Consider the following 23,398-nt stretch of genomic DNA (forward strand, 5'->3'; position numbering starts at 1 on the left):
GCGCTCTACCAACTGAGCTACGCGAGCCGCTTATGATGCAATTTTCTTTTTACTACATCAGAGTCCTAAACAATGGAGCAGGGCGGTGAAAACAGGTCATCCATCAGTCCACCGGCGCCCTGGATGGCGTTTGATCTCCGTCAGTGTCGATCTCCAAACAAAATGCGCTCGATCACACGGGCGGCCTTTCGCCCGTACGTTTGCCCATCCTGCCGGCATGGCATTGGCGCTGGCCGACGGCAATTGCGCACACAAGCCGCCCAATCCGCCGAAATCTACGATGTAGTCTGCGTTGGGGGTGGACCGGCCGGTCTGGGGTTGCTGGCTGCACTACGTACGTCATACATAACAATACAATTCGTGGGATCTGGAGAAGAATCTCTTATTGATATCTTGCAGGAGCTTCACCGATCACCTCCAAGCTTAAGGTCGCCCTCGTCGAAAGCCAGGACCTCGGCAAGGCTCGTGGATGGAACCTCGACTCCAGCCAGTTCTCCAACCGAGTCAGCAGCTTGACACCATCCTCCGTCGATTTCTTACAGAAAATTGGTGCTTGGGAGCACCTTGATATCGATAGAGTGCAGAACTATCAGGAAATGCAGGTGTGGGATGGCGAGACCGGGTCCCGGATATCCTTTGATCGGTCTTCGGAAACACCTGCATTTGAGGATTTACAAACCGTTGCTTCCATGACTGAGAACGCCAACCTTGTTCGCGGACTGCTACGCCGCATTGAAGCCTCAGGAGACGAAAACTTGACATTATTTTCTAATCACACTGTTGCTTCCATCGAGAATGGATCCGATCTTCAGGCTGAAGGGCCCGATCTGTCAGCTTGGCCCATTCTTTCTGTGAAACCGACAGGGCCTAACGCCGAGACGCTCGCACCGACACGGATTGCTGCTCGACTTCTCGTCGGCGCAGATGGGATTAACAGTCCCGTGCGCTCGTTCGCAGATATCCCCACTCAGGGCTGGGACTACAACCGTCACGGTATTGTGGCCACACTCGCACTTGCAGACCTTGACCCATCCGCGCTCAGCAACACCCGTACAGCTTACCAGCGCTTCTTGCCTTCAATTGGCGGACCTATCGCCTTGCTCCCGCTCCCTAACAATCATGCAACTCTTGTCTGGTCCACTCGACCTGAGCACGCCGCATACCTTAAATCTCTCCCCATGCCGGCTTTCATCGCCATGGTCAACGCGGCGTTCAGCCTCTCTATGACAGATCTCTCGTACATGATGGGCATTTCCCAATCATCATCTGAACAGACATCGCATGAAGACGAGCTCAATTGGCGGCTCCAGCATACCCCGCAACCATCTCACATTCCACCCAAGGCTATCGGAGTGCAAGAAGGAACTGTTGCTTCATTCCCACTCCGCTTCCGTCATGCGGCTCAGTACATCTCTCCCCGTATCGCCCTTGTCGGCGACGCAGCTCACGTCATTCACCCGCTTGCTGGCCAGGGCCTGAATCTTGGGTTGGCAGATGTTGCCGCTTTGTCGCGGACCATCGAGTATGCAGTGAGCCATGGCATGGACATTGGAGATCTTCTTACGCTAGAACGATACTCCTCTGAGCGGTATTTGCCCAATGCTAAGATTGGCGGTGCCTGTGATTTGTTACACAAAATGTACTCCGTCACTGGACAAAATCCCATTACCTGGGCTCGCAGTCTAGGACTAGAGGTCATTGATCGGTTACCATTCGTGAAGTCCTTTTTGATGAAGAATGCTGAAGGCTATTAAGCGAGCCAGTGGCCAGTGGCTTGGTGGCTTGATTTTGAAATTTGTATGCATACAATGTACTATATTAGGTTTCTTATTTGTTCATTATCAAACAAACGGCTGTGTTTGCCATCCAATCATGTTCAAGAGGGCATCAAGTACGTTGAATCACTTGACAACCTATATAATCTATTCCAGCTACATACCCCGGTGGGGGGGGGAGCGGGGTCGCATGCATGACAGGGTGACAGTGCCAATGCAGCGAGTAGCGAACAGTGATTTGCGAAAATCTCCCTCGCCTGCTGATCTCATCTAGGAGCTGATCCTGCAACTATTCCAGCAGGAGAATCGAATATTTGAAGCAGTCGTTGATAACTTTTGACTATCTGTTCCTCAGAGCCGACATTCGCGAGCCTCGCTCGGATATCAGAAATCTGGGGACGCGTACGTATCCCGCAGCCTACAAGCAAAGGGCGTGGAAACATTGAAAGGGCCTACTTGATGTGCACTTGACCATCATCAAAGTTCGTTACTTTATTTCATATTGTTATTACCTAGCTTTATATAAAGTCAAAAGATTAATCTGTTACTGACAGCACTGGCCCATCTTCCTCTCCACACCCCACACGAAGATCAAAGTCTCCACTGAACGTGCCATGTCCAATATAGTCGGATTGAAAGCCCTGAGGGGAGAATGGGAAAAAATCGTGGTAAACTGCTTCGAGATCGAAGAAGATATGATCATGGGATTCGAAGGACGCTCGTGCAAAATCATGGACCAAGAGAGGAATATCATTCCCGATGGCAAACTTGGTTTTAATCACGGGCGGGTGGAGAGAGAGGTTTTAGCGGGGTACAGATGTTTGATTATGCGGGCTTTGGTTAGGTTTGAGAAGAAAGCCTCTCAAGATTGAGTTAAGTTTTGGTGGTTAACCTTTTACCTTCCAAGGTTGTTAATGTAATTTGATTCACTGTTTATTAATGATCCGCATCAAATGCTCGGGCCGTAACTCTAGGAAGACGTATCGCGTGTCAAATGTTCGGACACATGTACGGGAGTCTGTTCCAGAATCTATAGTAAGCCTAAAAGGCGTTCCGAGTGGCTTTTTTCATGCTCCCATCTCCTGAAGTAGTATAGCTTTCAAGGTGGCTGAATGTCAGATATAGGTGCATCGATACAGTACCCACTTAAGGGTACATATTTTTGCTGCTCGGGCGCCTTTATTTCCAGTTCACCTAGAGGTAAAAATACTTGGGAGATCCACGAACCTTTTTAGATATGAAGTAAATCGACCATAATACTCTATAGAATCCAGCCTTTTCAGAGAATAACTCTCACATAGAATGGGCTCTACGACTACATCACAATCCTTTCTAAATTAAGATTAGATCGATTGCCCATCTCACTCAGCGGACCCTGGCTGTATATGGCTTAAAGGTCAAGATGATCTGGACCAATCGGACGCGGAGTTTTTAAGATAAGATTGCGAAGCGAATATTCGCTTTTTGAATGAGTATGTTTCTAGCCATATTCCAGCTTGAACAATCTCCTAAATATCCGGTGAATATACTACTTCCCATGCAATTCTACGGTTGTTGACACCCGCAAAAACCGACGAGCTGGCCTTCGGGAATCTAAACTCCGAGCGACCGACTGGTGCAGTAATCACGAAACATCTGGCCCATGATGTTGCGGCAATAAAATGACGAATTGCCGAAGTGAAATGCCGAGTGAAACATGCATGTAGAGGATCATCTACCTTGGCTATCTACTTGGAGCATAAAAAAGCATAAGGCGCCCCGTGGGTCAACTACTCATCCTTGAACCACTTTCGAGGCTCCGGCTTTCCCCAGGGACAGATAAAATTAAACCGGCAATGGAAGTCCCGGACCGTCCGCTCAGTTTTGTGCCAGCCAAAGCAGGCGACATCATCGCTATCGGATCCATGAAGCTCCGTGTGATGGAAGACGGTTCGAATACAGGTATGGTCCCGGTCTCTTATACCAAAAGAAATACATACCTCCTAACCATTAACTAGACAATCGACTCAGCTGTGTGGAACTTACACTTCCCCCAGATACAAGGGGACCACCTCCACATTGGCATGAAATGCACGACGAAACATTCCTCACCACTAAGGGCCTTGTTCGATTCCACATCCCTGGGAAGCCGGACGTTGATGCCAAAGTCGGAGATTATGTTGTTGTTCCAACAAAGAGTCCTCACACATTCTCGAATCCGACTGAAGAAGAGGCTGTGTTGGTCTGCACTTGTACACCGGCATTCTACATTAATTACTTCAAGTTGCTGGGCGAATTGATTGAAGGAGGACAGATGACCCCAGAACTTAACCAAAAGGCCATGGCGTACTATGCGACGATTCCAGTACCTCAGCCTTAGCCCGTTGAGCAGCCCGATTGTCAATGCCGTACTATCAAGGTCGTTGTACGAGTGACAGCTGTGCAAGAATGATCTTATATATATTTAATCAAACCCACGGATCCAAATGTTCCGAGGCTGGCACCTGACTTGATTATGTTGTTGTGGACAAATGATCGTATGATCATGAACTTTGCTCTTTAATGACTCGTCTTCTGGAACTGATGATAATATCGGTCTCCAGTAATGCTTAAAAAAAAAAAAAAAAACGTATAAGTGGAAGGATCAACTTGAAACGAGGAGGATCCAGCAAAAAGGACAAAAAGAAACTGCTCACGTCCAGATTTGAACTGAAGACCTCGGCATTACTAGTGCCGCGCTCTACCAACTGAGCTACGCGAGCTGTTATTGAAGGTTATCTAAATATTTTAGCACTATACGCCTAAGAGAAGCTGAGGCGTGAACTTGTTGACAGGGTCATCGACATTCCAACCTACCGAGTCACTAGACATGGGTTACAAGTGATCATACTATTAATCCAATTTCCTATAATCAAACACTGCTTTGATGTCATTTGAGTGACAAAATTGAGAATTCTTGACATAAATTCTTATGTTATTATAATACTTACATCATGCAAGGAATACACGATCTAGCAAATTCTTGCATGTCCCGGCCTGCACAATATCTCCCTATCTCTGATTTACTCAGTCTGCACCAGGATTTGTTATCTTCCAGTAATATAGTGATAGACACAATTAGACGTCAAATGGATTCTACTTACGTATCCAGGCAGTATCGATGGGGCCTAATCTCCATGACGAGGGGGAGAGTCGCTACGTAAGCAATTTTAAGGTCAAAGCCTCCGCAAATCGCAACCGTGGTCTTTGATTGTAACTTCTTTCACAGATTTATTAGTGTCCACTTCAAAAATAGTAAGAAAAAGAATTACAGAATAAAAAGTAAAGGATAAAACCCCTGGTCCCACAGCTACCTAACTCATCAACTCAAAAGGCCCCCAACAGGTCAAAGGGGACTGTCAATCGGGACCCGTGTTGTTCTTGGTACCCTGACGATCCTCCTATTCGACGCCGCGACTTGCCACCTTCATCTTCTTCCCTACCTACTCGGGAGAGACATTCAGCCTTCTCCTTTTTCTTTTTTTTGCCGCCAAAGGGTCTGGAACCCCCATCCATGGCAGCTACCTCCTATCCTACCTCAGCTTGATCGTAAGATCGAGCATCTACCCCAAATCGCATCCAACCATGCGTTTCGTCAGCGGTATCGCCTTGGCCGTCGGCCTCGCAGGCGCGGCCTCCGCTACTATTCACCCTCGCTCCCAGGACTCTCGCGACTTCTTTGCCCTCCATCTTGACACCGCCACCTCTCCCGATCATGTCGCCCGCATGCTAGGTGCCCGACACGAGGGCCAAATTGGACAACTGACGGATCACCACACCTTCTCTTTCCCGCGCGACCAAAGCTCTGATCTTGCTGCATTGTTGGACAATATAAAGACGAAGAGGAAAATTCGCCGGCGATCGGGCGAAAATGTAGCTCGGAGTGCAGATCCACTGGATTCCATCTTGTGGTCACAGAAGATTGCGCCGCCCAGGCAACGACTGCAGAAACGTGCACCACCTCCATCTGAAGCTATCGCTCGTCGACTGAACGATGTGCCCGAAAAAAGTGCGATTGATGTACAAAGCGACATTGCTTCGACCTTGGGAATCAGCGATCCCATTTTCAAAGAACAGTGGCATCTGTTCAACCCTTTACAACCCGGTCATGATCTCAACGTCACCGGAATCTGGCTGGAAGGTGTGACAGGCCATGGCGTGGTCACAGCAATCGTGGATGACGGCCTTGACTTCGATAGCAATGACCTGAAGCCCAACTACTTCGCGGAAGGTTCCTACGATTTTAATGAAGGCGGTCCAGAGCCTCGTCCTCTGCTTATAGACGATAAACACGGTACCCGTTGCTCAGGAGAAATCGGTGCCGCAAAGAACGATTATTGTGGTGTGGGTGTTGCATATGACAGCAAAGTGGCGGGTATTCGGATCCTGTCCGCTCCGATTGACGACGTGGATGAGGCCGCCGCTATCAACTATGAGTTCCAGAAGAACGATATCTACTCTTGCTCGTGGGGACCCATCGATGATGGTGCCACAATGGATGCGCCTGGTGTTCTGATCAAGCGAGCTATGGTCAATGGTGTGCAAAAAGGACGCGACGGAAAGGGCTCCATCTTTGTGTTTGCCGCCGGCAATGGTGCGCAGTACGGCGACAACTGCAACTTTGATGGATATACCAACAGTATCTACAGTATAACAGTCGGAGCCATTGATCGGCAAGGAAGCCATCCATCTTACTCCGAGTCATGTTCCGCCCAGCTGGTGGTTGCATACAGCAGTGGATCTGGTGATGCGATTCATACCACTGATGTGGGCGCCAATTCTTGCTACTCAAACCATGGTGGTACCTCCGCGGCTGGGCCTCTCGCCGCAGGTACCGTGGCGCTCGCACTGAGTGCTCGGCCTGAGCTGACATGGCGCGATATCCAATACTTGATGGTGGAGACTGCAGTTCCGGTGAGTGAGACAGATGGGAGTTGGCAAACTCTTCCATCTGGCCGGAAGTTCAGTCATGATTGGGGCTTTGGCAAGGTGGACACATACTCCTTGGTTCACAAGGCTCAAACCTGGGAATTGGTGAAGCCCCAAGCTTGGTATACCTCACCATGGTTGCGAGTGCACCACAATATTCCTCAAGGATCACAGGGCTTGCTTAGCAAGTTCACGGTAACCGCCGACCAGCTCAAGGACGCTAATTTTGGTCGGCTGGAGCATGTTACGGTCACCATGAATATCAATCACTCTCGCCGTGGTGATCTCAGTGTGGAGCTGCGTAGCCCGGCTGGAATCATTAGCTACCTGAGCGTTGCCCGCCATCGTGACAAGGAGCCCGTTGGTTACCTAGACTGGACCTTCATGTCTGTTGCTCACTGGTATGTATCTTCACATCACGATTTTTCTCTCTCTTTGAATTGGCTAACTGATTGCATCACAGGGGCGAACCTGCTGTTGGTGAATGGACTGTGATCGTTAAAGATTCCGAAGTCAATGATTTCTCTGGAGAGTTCATCGATTGGAGATTCAACCTGTGGGGTGAAGCCGTCGATGGAACTCTGCAGGGTCTCCACCCTTTGCCAGATGAGCACGACGATGATCATCCGTATGAGGAGGCTCACGTGGCTACGACAACCTTGGAGCCTGCACCATCTAAGACCAACCCTGCTGTCACCAATCCGGATGAGCACCACGACCGGCCTGTGAACCAGAAGCCCACAGACCAACCCTCGGCTCCTACAGTGACCCAGCCTGCCGACGAGGAGCTCGAGGTAGTGAACAATGGTACCACTGCCGGCAGTGCGGCCTCTTCGACCAGCACTGCTGTGTCAGACAACTACCTTTCCTCCTACCTCCCAACATTTGGAGCCTCAAAGCGTACTCAAGTCTGGATCTACGCATCGCTGGGCATGATTATTGTATTCTTTATCGGTCTGGGCGTCTTCTTCCAACTTCAGCGCCTGAAGCGCCGCCGCACCAACCCTCAGGATGATTACGAATTTGAGATGATTGAAGACGAGGATGAGATGCACCCTATGACTGGGCCAGGTGGGCGAACCCAGCGCCGTGGCGGTGAACTCTATAATGCTTTCGCTGGAGAAAGCGATGAGGAAATCTTCAGTGAGGACGACGAGGAAAAGCCATATCGGGATCGGCTGGCCAACATCCCAGAAAGGGATGATGAAGAATCATCTCCAGGCAGCCACCTTCTGACTGAAAAGCATTAGATGATATCTTGTGATGTTTTCTCCTTTGTCTTGTTACAATCCCCCTTTTTACACTTGCCTTTGCATTGGGTCGGGGCTTGTTTGTCAAATTTACATCTGCACTATATGGATTTATAGAGGCAGCGTTGAGCGTCCTAAAGGAAATCGGCTGCCTAAGAGTTGTGTAAATCTATTAACTACGTTACGATGAGGAATGTGAAAGCATTTCCTGTCTACAGAATAAAACTCATGGATACGCAGTGAAATATGTGAAGGCCTAGAAACCCATAATTTTATTACAGTTCCTACCAAATTCGAAGGTTCCTAAAAAAAAGCCATGACGACGTTCCCCGTTTCTCTCTCCGCCTTTGGGGCAATCGCCGATCATCCAAGTCCCAGCTCCCTCAGCTTCTCCCGCTTCTACCCCCACTATTTCACTATTTCGCATATCTCAGAGTCTTGAACCTAGCTTTCCGGATTCCACTACTGAGGTCAACATAGTAAATCTACTCGTTGGGTGATCACCTCGCCCTCTCCCGCGATGGATCAACACGACGACTTCGATAATGTTTCCTGGAAACACGATGCCGACAGTGATGTCTCCCGACCGACAACTTCAGGTACAGATGTGGAGGAATCGCATAGATATGAATCATACGATCATGATGCCAATGGCAAGCGGAGAATGAGCTCAGCTCACGAGGAACCACAGGCTGGCCCACTAGCCGATGCCGTCGACTTGGCGGGTATCGGTGACGGTGTACTCGAGTGCCGGGTCGATTCACCCTTGAAAGAGAACGATGGCACAAAAGACGCTTACATCTCGTACCTGGTCACAACAAATGTGCGTGCTCGATCCTTTGATCTGAGAGAACGCGGTTTCTATTGCTGCCTGCACAGCCTCCGCATTCTCCGCATTTGGTTGACTACCCAGGAACCCTCGCTAACAATGTGACCTCTAGACCGACTTCAAAGCATTCCAAAAGCCCGAGTTCTATGTTCGGAGGCGATTTACCGATTTCTATTTCTTGTACAAAACCCTCTATCGTGAATATCCAGCATGCGCGGTCCCTCCTTTGCCGGACAAGCACAAGATGGAGTATGTGCGAGGCGACCGGTTCGGCTCGGAGTTCACAACACGACGGGCATGGTCCTTGCATCGGTTTCTGAAGCGGCTGACACTGCACCCTGTACTCCGTCGTGCACCTTTGCTTGCTATTTTCCTTGAGTCTGCCGACTGGAATGCACATATGCGACTACATTCAACCCGCGGGTCAACGACTGCCTCATCAGAGAACGCCCCGACTAAGATTTTTGATAACTTTACCGATACATTCGTCAACGCCTTCACCAAGGTTCACAAGCCCGATCGCCGCTTTATCGAGGTGAAGGAGAAGGCAGATAAGCTAGACGAGGATCTGTCGCATGTGGAGAAGACCGTGGCGCGGGTCGCACGGCGTGAATCCGATCTCGAGACGGACTATACTGAACTTGCAACCCAGTTCCGCAAATTGGTCCCTCTGGAGCCGGCAGTCGAGATGCCATTACAGGTGTTCGCCGCTTCGGTAGAGGAGACTGCGCGTGGGGTACGGGGTTTGAAAGATCACACAGACCAGAACTATTTGGGTTCCCTGCGGGACATGGAGGCATACATTCTGTCGGTCAAGTCCCTCTTGAAGACCCGTGAACAGAAGCAGCTTGACTTCGAGGCCTTGGTTGATTACCGTAACAAGGCGGTGGCTGAGCGAGACTCTTTAGCTGCCAACCCGGCTGCCTACTATGCGTCCAATCCACTCACCTCTTCCCCTGCATCCTTTATTCGCTCAAAGATGGAGGATATGCGTGGAGTTGATCACGAACAATCTCGCCGCGAGCGTGTCCGCAAGCTCGAACTTCGCATTGACGAGCTAACGCGGGAAGTCGAATCAGCAAAGACTACTTCTGAGATGTTTGACGAGGAGGTAGTCCGCGAAGTGGCAGATTTCGAGCGCATCAAGGCTGTCGAATTTCGGGATTCCCTTGGCGCCTTCGCTGAGTCCCATATCGACTTCTACCAGGGTGTTCTCTCCACCTGGGAACGCTTCATTGCAGAGATGGAAGGGGATTCTGAAATGGGCCTTGAATCTGAATCGGCTCCGTGAGCACAGTAATCTTTGCACAGGTATACTTTTAACCATTTTTTCTATGAAGCCCGCCATGGCTTTAACATACTTGTTCATGACCACAATCTCTTTAGCTAGTCTATTCTTACTTGCGATTCCATACCCGCAATATCATCGCTCCCCTCTTGGGATCTCCCATGATCGATTTCTGATCTCGTACAACAAGTTATCGGTCAATGTTCTGTACCAGACTTTCTGCTTCGATACGCATTCAAAGCGGAAATCCAGAGACCTAGCTGCATAGTATTCAAAAATCTCATCTTACATCACTGTTTCCGCTTCCGCCCACCTCAGTGGGAACGGATTTTTGAACAGTGTAGTTAATACTATGATCGAGTACCTTATTCTTTTTTTTTTGGAATGAGTCATCATCTTTCTATCGAGTACTTGGTTACTGAGCATGATAATGTCATCCGAGTACGATTGGCCACTTTGTCTAGATAGAATTGAAGTCGGCTTTATCCCCTTCGTATCAAGGAAATTTCGCACGAGATTATGGCCTGAGTTTTATTTTCTGGCACTCTTTCGATGACGTCTGATTGATACTTTATTGGAATCCTTTATACCTGCTCAAAAATGTTCTGAACATATCTATCTCTCCCTCTCCCAGCCAAAAAACAACGGAAAAAAAGCAAAAAGAAACTGCTCACGTCCAGATTTGAACTGAAGACCTCGGCATTACTAGTGCCGCGCTCTACCAACTGAGCTACGCGAGCGGCTATTGATAACAGATGTCATCTAATGGCTATATGATGCTAGCCGTTTATCAGATTGAATAAGGTGAATAGTAAGCCGTGATTAAAAACCCCGGGTAATATAGCTGACCTTTCCTGAATCAAAGCCGCTCCTAGGCCGAGTCAAGCAATTCTCTCATCCAGTATGCACGTTATTAGCTGCCCGGACTGATTCATCTCATCACACACCCTTGAAGTATTCGAATTTTCCTAGGCCTTTGTTTCGTCTCTTACATGGGGGTCCTGTGATTGAGTGTGAGATAACCTATGGATGGGCTAAAAACATGTATTTTGTTTGTATGGCCAAATAATGTCCACCATTTCAATAACAGCTCGCGTAGCTCAGTTGGTAGAGCGCGGCACTAGTAATGCCGAGGTCTTCAGTTCAAATCTGGACGTGAGCAGTTTCTTTTTGTCTCCACACTTTTTGCATTGTGGATCCCAGGAGCATCTCCGAAGTCATTGGACTTCTCTGTTTTTATCCATATGGTAGTAGATAAAGCTGGTTGTACCAGTGTAATGGACTTGCAAGATTGGAGACACAGGTATAAATGCCAAAGTTGCTTGGATATCATAACGAAATGAAGTCCTGGAGCATTCTTCAGGACTATCTTGCCCGGTGGGTATGAAAATATATACCTAGCATGGACAGCGTCTTTATGACACACTTAAATCAAAGTTAAAGTCCTAAACCATTCCCGATAGCCGAACTAAGTAAATTCCACCGGCTTCAAAATAAATATCTTCCTTTACGAGAAAAACAGCAAGGCTTGAAAGGAGACCCGAGAGTACGACGAAAGGTGAAGGTATATCCAAATTCGGGGAATATGTTGCAGTACATACTTGGTAGGCGGCATGATGTACGAAAAAATAATAACAAATCTGACTCATATGAGATCTTGAACTACGATGTCAGTAATGTATGGGTATCTGGGTAATTAAGCCTGTTCCAACGTTCCCGACGTTTCCCATTGTGGGGAATGGGTTGACCATGGCTCAAGGACTGGTACGCGGCACTTGAAGTATGAATATACCATAGCTCAGTGAATACCACGTCAAAAACTGGTGGAGATGATTTTAATTAAATAACTGATTATCATCAATTAATATCGGGCCGCGTATTCCTCTCGCGATCCACGAGAGCCAATCGCGACCAGTGGTGCCTTTGGGCCCCGCGCGAAGGCTGGGTTTGCCAGCCACCAGGATAATGCAGTATAGAGCTGCGCAACTCCTTGATTTTTCCCCTTCGCCACGATTTCAACCTTTTTACCCTTCCCCTTCCATTCCTTCTTCAAAACTTTGATCTTCTTCCCATTCTTCGACTTTTTGTCTATTGCTTCCGATCAGGAGGTTTCGTGCGACACATCGGTCATAGTCGAGTTCCCCGCCCAAGTACCTGCGCAACTCAGCCTGGCGCAACCTGATTTTATCTTCGGGCAAGGATGCGGTGAGCTTTCGTCAGACATTGGGCACAGTTGAATTGATACCACGTTTTCGCTGAGATAAAAACAATTCATACGTATGTTGAGCTCATTGTGATTTTCCACCCCGTTTCCAACAAAGTCTCGAACAATGCTTTTGTGTGATCAGGGTTGACGAGAGCTATTTTAGTTGGGACTATCCGTGCATCAGAGGAACCCGCTTCGTTCCTACCAGTTGATCGGAAGTTTTGTTCGACCCAGATATTTTCAACAACATAAGATGGAGGCAGCGGTAATGCGCAATTCGCCCAAGATGGCCAACGGTGGCTCCCACCCACACAATGCCAATGGCGCAACATATGTCCCAGATAGTCATACATACAGCGCAGATGGCTCAGACATTGGGGACTACGTCAAAGATATGGATTACGAGTCTGTTGCGGAGCCAGGGCAGTCCAAGCCCTCAAGGTCCAAATCAAAAGCAAAGCAAGGCCCACCAGGAGGATCCTTTTCGGCCAGAGCTCTTGATACAGATATGAACTATACTACTCGTAAGTCGGCCCCTGACTCACCTCTGGGCTTTTCGGACGAATCAAATACGCCTCGAGGTCTTCCACCCACTTCCAACACCTCGGAAGCAGAGGTGACCGTCCAAGAAAACGAAGAATCGACACAATCAGAAGCCCCTACACGTCCAAGTACGCAATCGCTTCCGAGTCGCTCGAATACCATGCGCTCTACATCATCTTCCCAACGCCGAGATTGGGCACCAGATCGCTCCCCTCTCCAGAAGCTCGAAGTCACTCTGAATGGAATCAGTAAAGAAGAAAAACGCGCACGGGTCCAGGAAGCGGAAGCGCGACTTCGAGAGCGTCTGGCCCGTCAAAAGGTGGAAAAAGAGCAAGCTGAGGCAGCATCGAAGATGTTGGCGACTGCGACTGCTGCTGCTGCTGCGGCCGCCGCTCCCAGACCTAGCTCAAAACAGAGCTCATATCCAGAAAACAGGCAATCCACTAGCGCAACCCGAGACCGGGAGCGTATGGGTGTTATGCTTGAAGACACCGCACGAGACTTACCCCCAAATCAACGACAGCCGAGAGGAGCCCCAGTGCGTCACGACAGGAATATTCCGATAAATCCTCAATATTCGGGGATACAGAGACCCGAAGAAGTCCAGTATGCGCGTGCAGAAGTCGGTATTCCACAAACCGCAAGAATGGGTCAAGTTCCTCGAAGATCGGTAACAGTAAGTGGCCCAGCCGCAAAGCCTGGGCCATCTGGTGAGAACATGAGACATACCCGCTCAGTCTCTACACAAGGAGCTTCCAAGCAACGAAACTTTGTTGCCCCAATTGCTGCTCCGGTCGCCGTCGCTGCCGTCGCTCCTGTCATCTTGAGTGAAGATACTGTTGAGACCCCACCGGCCGCACGAATGGTTCAAGGAAGTGCCCAGTCGCTCCCCAAACCAAAAAAACAAACAGTATCATTTAATGTACCACCGCCGACCCCTCCCCCCATTTTTGATTGGAAAAACGCACCTATTGCACGTCTAGGAGCGACAGACTTTGACTTCCAGAACCTGGACATGGATCGAAGTAAGGCATGGTGGGAAGGCGGCGGTACCAAAGATCGCAGAAAGAGCAGGGCTCTCCCTAAGAATTACCAGACACCAGCCCAGAAGCTCACAGGTGAGATGACCTCCCATTGAAATCATTACACGGGCTAGCTAACCAAAACTAGGAGTTACTCAACACAAGAGTTTTGAACCGAAATTGTTTCTCCAATGTGGTCCATTGTTGCGGTACACGGGAATAAAAAAGGTTAACGTTACCGGACCCCAGGGCACCATTGGCAAGGATATCTGGCGAGGCTCCATTCTGATTGTGACAAGAGACTCTCGTTCTTCCTATGAAAACCCGCCTACAGTGCGCATGTTTTCTCAACCAATGAACCTTCTTCCCCCTCCACCCGCAGAGATCAGCCGGGAGGATGGTGTACAGCTCGCGCCTGAATATATTGATCCTACTGCTGGACTAATGAAAGTCGGCCGAGATGGTCGACCGCTTTATGTTAAACCAGTCGATCATCTCGAGGAAGAAGTTGACCTGTCTGCGGTGGAGAATGACGATGGTCTTTACGAAATGAGTCCGAGCAATGTCGATTACAAGCCCGAGGGATCTGGCCAACCAATCCCTGCGAATCGTATTCATGCCACCGATGGTGAAAGTGCTAGCTTATACCGAGAAATCGCTGGTGTCCGCCTTTACGCTGACGCTGCAAGGGACGTCACATTCTGGCGATTCAGTCTCGAGGTAGAGCTCGGTACAACTCAACAGCGTATTGCTTACCGCGTCAATCAGGGCCCTGCCCTAGGATTCTGGGTGCCAGCCGCTGGACAGCCCATGAACATCATGTACCACAGTGGCAATGGTTTCAGTCCATCTGCCGACTCCAACCCCCTTTGTGGACCTGATCCTTTGTGGCGCGATATTCTCAACGAGCACCAGACTCAGCCATTCCATGTGATGATTGGCGGTGGTGACCAAATCTTCAATGATACTGTCACCACAGAGTCCCATTTCTTCCAAGAATGGACCAAGATCAAGAATCCCGCCGAGAGATATGGGATGCCCTTCACCCCAGAATTCCGTGCTGAGGTCGAACAATTTCACTTGCATCGCTATGCTTCATGGTTCTCGCAGGGTCTTTTCTCCCTTGCCAATTCGCAAATCCCTATGGTCAATATATGGAACGACCATGAGATTTTTGAAGGGTACGGCTCTTACAATCAGGAGTTTATGCAAAGTATGGTCATCTCAGGCTTGGGAAGAATTGCGTATAAGTACTACTTATTATTCCAGCACCACAGTGTTCCAGAAGAGACCGAGGCAGATGAGCCTAGTTGGATTCTTGGTGCTCACCCCGGTCCTTACATTGAGCAAAAGAGTCGAAGTCTTTTCATGTCTTTGGGTGGTGATGTGGTTCTCTTGGGCCTGGATTGCCGAACTGAAAGGACAAGCACCGGGGTTCTCAGTGAGGAGACTAATGAGCTGATTTGGGATCGATGCCACCAAGAGATAGCACGAGGAGAAACTAAACATATGATTGTGCTCTGCAGCGTACCTGTCGCCTACCCTCGCGTGGTATGTACCCTTCTTTCTTATGGCTGGATTTACACTGACAAAATACTAGCCTATGCTCAAGAACTTTATGAATAGTCGGAAGTCACTAGGAAAGTCCGGCAAGCTTGGTGGACTTGTCAACCGCTCAGGTGCAAATGTGGAGGTATTTGATGACCACTGGGCTGGCAAGCAACTGAAGTCTGAGCGAACATGGTTGGTGGAAGATCTGCAAGATTTTGCCGCTGAGAAGTCTATTCGGGTCACAATTCTGAGGTAAATCATCCCTGTCTCTCTCAAAAGTTGTTTACATTGTACTAACCCTGGGGTTACAGTGGTGATGTTCATCTAGCTGCTATTGGGCAATTCTATTCGAATCCAAAATTGAACATTGCGAAGGACAAGGACTATCGATACATGCCCAACGTTATATCGTCCGCCATCGCCGACATCCCGGAGACAGAGCTGATCTCAGATATGCTCAACAGGCGCAACACAGTGCATCATATCGACTCAAACACAGACGAAGACATCATTCCCATATTCACCCAAGATGTCGACGGCAAGTCTCGAAACAACAAGCGAATGCTACCCCGACGAAACTGGTGTTCCATCAGAGAATACCACCCCGGTTCAACACCTATTGGAACGCCCGACTCCGGCTCCATGACACCCACCCCAGAGCCTCGCCCCAATAAACTTCAACGAACCCTGTCATTGGGACGAGGAGACAGGTCCACTGAAACCGGCCCCAGCAAAGCCGGTGGTCTGTTTAGGCGGCTCTCCGGACGTGGACCACCACCCACGAGAGCAATGAGCTTTGGCCGCGAAGCTGGCATGCCTGCTCGACGAGCTAGTATCGATTCCACCGCCATTTCTCGCCCTACAGAGAGTGGAGACAGTTACTTCCCAGGGATAACGCAAGAGCCGCAGCCTGGTCGTTTCCACAGACGACCAACCAACCTGAGCGAAAAGACCGTCAGAAAATCCAAGCAAGGCGATGATGGCATGGGCGCATTCGTAGACCTCGAGGGAGGCCTAGCAATTACCTTGAACATGGAGGTCAGCCCACATGATCCAGCAGGAATCACAGTGCCATACAAACTTCTTGTGCCTGCTTTAAGCTACGAGGGTGATGGAGACGAACCACTGCCCACACCAATTGCCAAGGGCTGGCGAAAATGGTTGAACATGCCGCGTCGAAAGAAGAACACTGCCACAGCCGGTGATTACGATGAAGAGGAGGAGTACGACGACGACGAAGAAGATCCCGATGACTACGAGGATGATGATACTTTGAATAATACTCGCGCGAATGCAGCAACCGCGCAGCAGCATTACTACGAGGGCTACCCTGGCAGCGATGATTCTGAGACGGAAGTGCCTCAGCGATTGCCGGCAGAGGCTCTAGCAGATTCCTCACCCGAAGAGGAATACGACGATGAGCCTGCGCCGAGAAGGAAAAAGAAGTGGTTTGGGATGAAATGATTTGATTGAGATGTATATTATGATGATTTATGCTGGCGTTCTCTGAAGGATATTTTCCTTTCCCCCTTATGATGTGAATGATTCGCGATGATCTATTTTGTTCTGACTCAAATATCCCTTTCTTGCTGATCTAATATATCGGATGGAGAAATTTCATTATCTTGATGACGCTTTCAGATTTTCCAAGAATTGACGTCAAGTTATGATTGAAGTATGCATCGGCTTACATGTGGCCTCGGGTTCGGCAGATCCTTTATCACGCCATCTCCCGGGCGGTCTAGGGCTGGATCGCCGCTTGATAAGATTGATATCGCTTATAGGCCTTGGGAGAGTCGACTTGCGCCTGGACGCAGTCTACATCGGTAATGAGAGCGTGCAAGTCAAGTGGAACCACTTAAAAAGTTATTGCTCCGTTTATGATCCACCAATGTTCAATCAATGAGTGTGGAAATTCAGTCTTTAGCCGGAGGGCTTATCTATAGATTCACCGCCGAAATATCCGCAAGAGCCCAGCCATAGTTATGTAGTCAGCTAGATTCCACATAATTCCACGATTGTGAAGCAATTTTATAAGATATGTATGCATAATATCAAATCAAATGGATTTAGTCATGTCGGCCCTTATGGGTCTAGTAATTATTGCTGCATTAGTTAATGGATTATGCAGCCCAGATGACTACGTAAGCCGGTCTCGACCGGCTCACGTGCGCATGCTTAGAAAGCGAGGGGCCTCGATGCGGGCAAATGATTAATTTGTATCGGCGGAAAGACACAGAATTGCTCCCTGATCTCATCATCGGCCCACTTCCTTTTTCTTCCCGAAAATATAATCTCTCCCTCTTCCCGGGTAACACCTTCAAGCTGTTTTCCTCCACTCTCCGTCGTTTTCCTTCCGCTCTCCGATCATTCGGATTCACCGCTGCCGCCGCTTCAACGCTCCACAACCAGTCCCCTCCCCCTCCGTCAGCCCTCTCACAGTCTTTCTCGACGCCCGCGCGCGTCATCTCCACAACTACCGCCAGAATGGTGCACTCTAAAGTCGTTAGTAAGTGTGGCCTAACCCAATTGACCCTCCACATAGTCCTTTTACCGCAAGACAGTGAACTAACCAGGACCCTTTTCAGTCATCGGCTCCGGCCCCGGCGCACACACTGCCGCCGTCTACCTCGCCCGTGCTGAGCTCAAGCCCGTTCTGTACGAGGGTATGCTCGCCAACGGCACTGCCGCCGGTGGCCAGTTGACCACCACCACTGATGTCGAGAACTTCCCCGGTTTCCCCGATGGTGTCGGTGGTGCCGAGCTGATGGACAAGATGCGCGCCCAGTCTGCGCGCTTCGGTACTGAGATCATCACTGAGACTATCTCTCGCCTGGATCTCTCCGAGAAGCCCTTCAAGATGTGGACCGAGTGGTCCGATGGTCCCAATGACGCCCCTGCCCGTACCGCCGACGCCGTTATCATCGCCACCGGTGCTAACGCCCGTCGTCTGAACCTGCCCGGTGAGGAGAAGTACTGGCAGAACGGTATCAGTGCCTGCGCTGTGTGCGATGGTGCTGTTCCTATCTTCCGCAACAAGCCCCTCTACGTTATTGGTGGTGGTGACTCCGCTGCCGAGGAGGCTATGTTCCTTGCCAAGTACGGCTCTCACGTTACCGTCCTTGTCCGCCGTGACAAACTCCGTGCCAGTAACATCATGGCTGAGCGTCTGCTCGCTCACCCCAAGTGTACCGTCCGCTTCAACACCGTTGCCACTGAGGTCATTGGTGACGCCAAGCCTAACGGTTTGATGTCTCACCTTCGTGTTAAGGACACTGTCACCGGCGCCGAGGAGATCGTTGACGCCAACGGTCTGTTCTACGCTGTTGGTCACGACCCCGCTAGCGCCCTTGTCAAGGGTCAGATCGACTTGGACGAGGAGCAGTACATCGTCACCAAGCCCGGTACCAGCTACACCAGCCTGGAGGGTGTCTTCGCCTGTGGTGATGTCCAGGACAAGCGCTACCGCCAGGCGATTACCAGTGCTGGCTCTGGCTGTGTTGCCGCTCTCGATACCGAGAAGTACCTCTCTGAACTCGGTGATGTCCCCCAGCCCAAGGAGAAGATCTAAATACCCCCGTTTCCTCCTTTAACCTTTTTACTCCCGAATACCTCTTGATCCCGGCTCCTTTGGAGTATATTGTTTAGACCGCGTGTGCACATCTAGACTAGACCAAGCCTCTTTGTGTCTGTTATGTCATTTGAATTTACCTCGAATTCCCCGTGCATATTTCTTTGCCTCATGGTTCACGGATTTCCTTTTTTTTTTTTTATGTCTGTTGCTTTGGTTTGATTGCGGGCATGTCTGAATACAACCCATATATCGGTTGATTTAGCTCTTATCTGGCGTGATCGGTGGCCGATAGATTAAAATAGACAATTTTACTCATAGAACAGTACTTGTTTCTGGTAGAGTTTAGACGGCTATTATCAACGCTGCACACGTGGACAAGCTAGAGACCACATTGAAGATAGGAAGGTCCAGTATTCGAAACTCCGAGTAACATCATTGAGTATATGCCCAGATACCTACTCGCTTACATTAGTACATGATTACCCTGAAATGTGAAGGTGATCGAGGAGCGAATCTAATACCCATTGAGTGGGCGCCTTTTCTTACCCTGATTGGAATGTGAGTGTCTAATAAAATCTACTTGAATTTCAGAACCACAGGAAAGAGGAAGCACTTCTTGGATATCTTTTTGTTCCTTCTCAGGAACTGCAACTAATAATACATGGGACCTTCTCCCTCAGGACCTTAGGAATAAGGGTGATAAGGATCCGGAGGGAGAAGAGCCCGACAAAAACATACCCCAACCCCTCCTACTCCGCCGAACCAGGCGTCACCCACCCCTCGTACGGGTGCTGGGCACACCACTCCGCTTTCGCCTGCAGGAACTGCCGATCCCACTTCTCTGCAGCAACCTTGAACTCACTCCAAGCCCGTTCTTTGAGGGCACGACTCACCTCGACCTGGTCGAGGTAGGGCTGCTTTTCCTCTACCGGGGCATTACGCCACATTTGACCCAGTGCGTGGCGGATCTCATCGCGCGGGGCTTTAGCATTTGGATTGCTAGAGCCGGCACGACGAGCTTCATCGCACTGGTCGCGACATTTGGACCAGAAGTCTTTCTGGTACAGGAGGAAAGGGTTCAACGCCATTTTTGGTGGCGGAATGGGAGCCTCCCCGATTTCGGCGGAGATTGCCGCCCGCATGGTGTCATGGTAGGTCTCGCGACGTAGTTTTTCGTCGGCCATGTGGTTGGAGGGAGTGATAGATTGCTGCTGAGCCACGACGGGCTCAGAGTGCTGGGTACCATTGGGTGTGGCTGCCGGCACCGTGCTGGTGACTGGCTTTTCGGGCACCAAAGGAGTGGGGATCTCGATCGGTCCCACAACGGACTCGATCACTTCCGCGGCGGCTCGGATACCAGAGAGGTATGCGCCGTGGACGGTCGCTGGGTGATTGCGGGAGGTAGCCTCACCGGCAAAGTGGAGGGAACCGACGGGTCGTGCCATGAGATCGTAGTCTTCGGCACGAGCCTCGGTTGCCACGTAGGAGTAGCTGCCCCGGGTGAATTTGTCAGAAGCCCAGCGAGTAATGATGGTCTCGACTGGGTCTGGTATGCTGGTGTGTTTGAACACATTTCGCAGCTGAGAGACGACTTCCGAGATGATATCGGCGTCTGATGTGGTCTCGGTTTCATATGCAGCATCTCCGGCCATGATACCAGTAATAACAGGCAGTCCGGCGGTTTGCATGCAGTTCCAGAAAATGTAGCATCGCCCGCGATTCTTTACGTAGTCATCTGGATTCATGCTGTTGCAAATTGTTGGCTCGCGCAGGAGACCAAACATGTCTCGGGTCTCATCCCAGAAGGGTTCAGGGAATACGAGGATCACCTTGTTCATGAGCCCGAACCCTAACCTCTTGATAGCACCTAACTTCCAGTCGGGGAGAGGAGGATAGAACTGAATTGTTTCATGCTTGAGAACACCGAGAGAGCCCGTAAAGACAACATGATCTGCAACGAACTTCTCACCGTCTTCGCATTGGATGACCGATTTACGGCTGTCGGAGCCAGTCGGGTCATAGGAGATACTCTGGACGATCTTGTTGGTCCGAACATCGAGCTTCGTAGGCAAAGAGTACAGGCCGAATGGCAATTGTTGATAACCACCTATCACCTGAGAATGCTCTCCTTCAAACTCATTACCCGTATCTTGATCCCATGAGGAGAGACTGAGATTTTTGAAATTTGTGGCATTGGAATACTCCATGTTGGCAATATGCCAATTCTGAAGTCGCATATCTTTGGGTGTCATAGGAAGCATGTCCTGGTACTGTTTGACACCTTCATCCATCACTGCGCCCAGGGTTTGTGTCCGAGTCGCACGTGCAATGTCGTCAAGCTCAATTGTATCGTCTTCAGAATATCCAGCGTTCAACCTCCATCCTATAGCTAGGCAAAATGAAGCCGCTGGGTCTTCTGTTCCCAAAGAGTCTGCTGCCACATTGTCAATGGGTTCAATTTCTACGGTTCTGTGCCCCGCGCCTCTGTGACGTCGGGTTCGCTTGGTTGGAAGGAGAAGATGGGTAGTCCCAGCACGACGAGCGTCTTCATACTCTCGAACAGTAAGGCCGTCATCACTGGTAGATTCACGACCAGCGTTGATCATGTCGGCCTCACCTTGAGCTGTAGTAGGGATGAGCACCTCGTGGCGATACTTCCCAGTTCGCTCTAGCAAATTGACGTGAAGCTGATCATTCATTGAATCCTGCACGAAGCCCACCGGCGAGCCATCGATATCGTAAATAGTAGAGGAGTCATGCAGGAGATGGTAATGCAGCGCCAATTGACTTCGAACGATTTGGTCGAGGGGATTGCCGTTTTCAAAACCCACAATAATCTGGGCTCCCATCTCTGCCTTTGGAACGAGCCCCGGAGGTAACGACTCCGACTCCATACTGCGAAGGGGATGCGAGTAGACTCTTCCACCGATTCTGCGACGTCCTTCCAGAACAATTACACGAGGGGCGGTTTCTGCATCCCGATAATGGCGAAACAGACCTTCCAGCTGACGTGCACAGCCTAGCCCACCAACGCCGGCTCCTACAACCACAATGACTGGACCTTCCCTCCGTCTTCCCCGTCTAGGAGGTACAATAGGCATGGGGACCTCAACGCAGCCAAAGTTGATGTAACCATTTCGTGCCAGCCAATCATATGCGAAAGAAGCAAGATTCATCCAGCGGTAGTCTTTTGCAACACCCAGGGCCTCTTCTCTGGTCACACTGACCATGGCGTTCCGGGTCCAGAGCCGCAGAATACCATTCCGAATATTGAGATACAGAGTAACGTGCATGTGGCAAAGATAATCTTGTAGAGCTTCTTGTTCTTTTGGGTGAAGGGAGTATGGATCCAGACGACAGGCATAGGCAGATGCTACGCACTGCTGGCCATAGACTTCGGGTGTCAAATGAGCAGGAATTGACGAACGCGGCCGACACTTGGCCAAGTCTACCTTTCCACTCTCCAGCACACTCACCCCGGCCACGCATGCTGGGGTAAATACGCTATGCTCGGGGGTTGTGAGAGGAGAAGTGGATTTTCTAGGGTCGACTGAGGGTGAAAGAGTTGATGATGTATCAGCAGGTGTGTTACTGCTCCCACTGATAGATGGATATCCCATAGAGCCTCCAGTGCCTTTATTGCCATTGGAAGCGGGGGGTTGACTGTTCTTAGACGTCACAGGCTGGCCTTGGCTCTTTGGGACAGGGAAGTGTGAATTTGGGGATGTAAGATATTCAGAACTGCGCAGCCGCTTCTTAGGCCGTTCAGATCTTTCCATCTCAAACACCAATTGTTGCCCTGATGTAAGTTCAGTGGAACGTTCATTTGTAGCAACTGGGTTGATAAAGGCGGTTTGGGCTGTCGGCCCTGTGGTAGAGGTCATCATGTTCAACGACGCGTAGCTGTAGCTTGGCTCTGATTCGCTGAGATTAGCTATGGGATCTGTAGGAGTAATTGAAACGAAACCTATCTCGGCTTTTCAACTTACAGAAAGACTCGGTCTGATATGGTTTCTTGTATGAAAGAGATAGTGGGGTATCAGGTGGAACGAGGGGGAATATCTCAAACGTCAAGACCCCCCATGTTCAATCATGTTGACTTGGGTTTCAATCATAAAGGTAAGCTGAGAAATGATCAGTTAGACCTGGAGTTGATGGGTTATGGTTGGACGAATAGTGGCGTTCCAATAAAATCTTTGCATGTAGATAAAAGCGGATGGACGTCAAGGGACGAGTGACGGGAGTAACGGGAGTAACGGGAGGAACACATACATTTAGAAGCCCGGATCTCCTGCAAAGGAATGACTTGGCTGATTGAAATCCGGGCCAGTTAAAGGGATTTAATTGTAAGAAGGTTCTATACAAGGCACGAGAGGGAAGAAGGGAAGCCGACCGAGGGAGGTTGATCCCTCG

The 23,398-nt window shown here is 49.8% G+C and overlaps 7 protein-coding genes across 7 annotated transcripts; 6 read left to right on the plus strand and 1 right to left on the minus strand.

Annotated features, from left to right (window-relative positions):
* Positions 1-162: 162 nt before the first annotated feature.
* On the plus strand, positions 163-1,754 carry N7503_002155 (putative ubiquinone biosynthesis monooxgenase (Coq6); the record flags this gene model as incomplete). Its single annotated transcript, XM_057061702.1, has 2 exons — positions 163-334; positions 400-1,754. 2 exons carry the CDS (start codon positions 163-165, stop codon positions 1,752-1,754), a joined length of 1,527 nt encoding a protein of 508 aa, XP_056925664.1.
* A 1,856-nt stretch (positions 1,755-3,610) lies between these two features.
* On the plus strand, positions 3,611-4,134 carry N7503_002156 (uncharacterized protein; the record flags this gene model as incomplete). The annotated part of the gene is made up of 2 exons (XM_057061703.1): positions 3,611-3,716; positions 3,773-4,134. 2 exons carry the CDS (start codon positions 3,611-3,613, stop codon positions 4,132-4,134), a joined length of 468 nt encoding a protein of 155 aa, XP_056925665.1.
* A 1,244-nt stretch (positions 4,135-5,378) lies between these two features.
* Positions 5,379-7,972, plus strand: kexB (kexin kexB; the record flags this gene model as incomplete). Its single annotated transcript, XM_057061704.1, has 2 exons — positions 5,379-7,123; positions 7,186-7,972. 2 exons carry the CDS (start codon positions 5,379-5,381, stop codon positions 7,970-7,972), a joined length of 2,532 nt encoding a protein of 843 aa, XP_056925666.1.
* A 478-nt stretch (positions 7,973-8,450) lies between these two features.
* On the plus strand, positions 8,451-10,092 carry N7503_002158 (sorting nexin-4; the record flags this gene model as incomplete). Its single annotated transcript, XM_057061705.1, has 2 exons — positions 8,451-8,795; positions 8,914-10,092. Exons 1-2 carry the CDS (start codon positions 8,493-8,495, stop codon positions 10,090-10,092), a joined length of 1,482 nt encoding a protein of 493 aa, XP_056925667.1. The 5' UTR covers positions 8,451-8,492.
* Positions 10,093-12,548: 2,456 nt separating this feature from the next.
* N7503_002159 (uncharacterized protein) lies at positions 12,549-16,875 on the plus strand (the record flags this gene model as incomplete). The annotated part of the gene is made up of 4 exons (XM_057061706.1): positions 12,549-13,956; positions 14,009-15,411; positions 15,461-15,663; positions 15,723-16,875. 4 exons carry the CDS (start codon positions 12,549-12,551, stop codon positions 16,873-16,875), a joined length of 4,167 nt encoding a protein of 1,388 aa, XP_056925668.1.
* A 744-nt stretch (positions 16,876-17,619) lies between these two features.
* On the plus strand, positions 17,620-18,982 carry trr1 (thioredoxin-disulfide reductase TRR1; the record flags this gene model as incomplete). The annotated part of the gene is made up of 2 exons (XM_057061707.1): positions 17,620-17,920; positions 18,000-18,982. 2 exons carry the CDS (start codon positions 17,620-17,622, stop codon positions 18,980-18,982), a joined length of 1,284 nt encoding a protein of 427 aa, XP_056925669.1.
* A 752-nt stretch (positions 18,983-19,734) lies between these two features.
* Positions 19,735-22,872, minus strand: aof2 (putative lysine-specific histone demethylase Aof2; the record flags this gene model as incomplete). Its single annotated transcript, XM_057061708.1, has 1 exon — positions 19,735-22,872. The coding sequence occupies one exon, from the start codon at positions 22,870-22,872 to the stop codon at positions 19,735-19,737; it is 3,138 nt and encodes a 1,045-aa protein (XP_056925670.1).
* Positions 22,873-23,398: the final 526 nt, after the last annotated feature.

Source organism: Penicillium pulvis, assembly GCF_028828015.1.
Source record: "Penicillium pulvis strain IBT 33274 chromosome Unknown contig_12_segment0_segment0, whole genome shotgun sequence".
Classification (NCBI taxonomy): Eukaryota; Fungi; Ascomycota; class Eurotiomycetes; order Eurotiales; family Aspergillaceae; genus Penicillium; species Penicillium pulvis.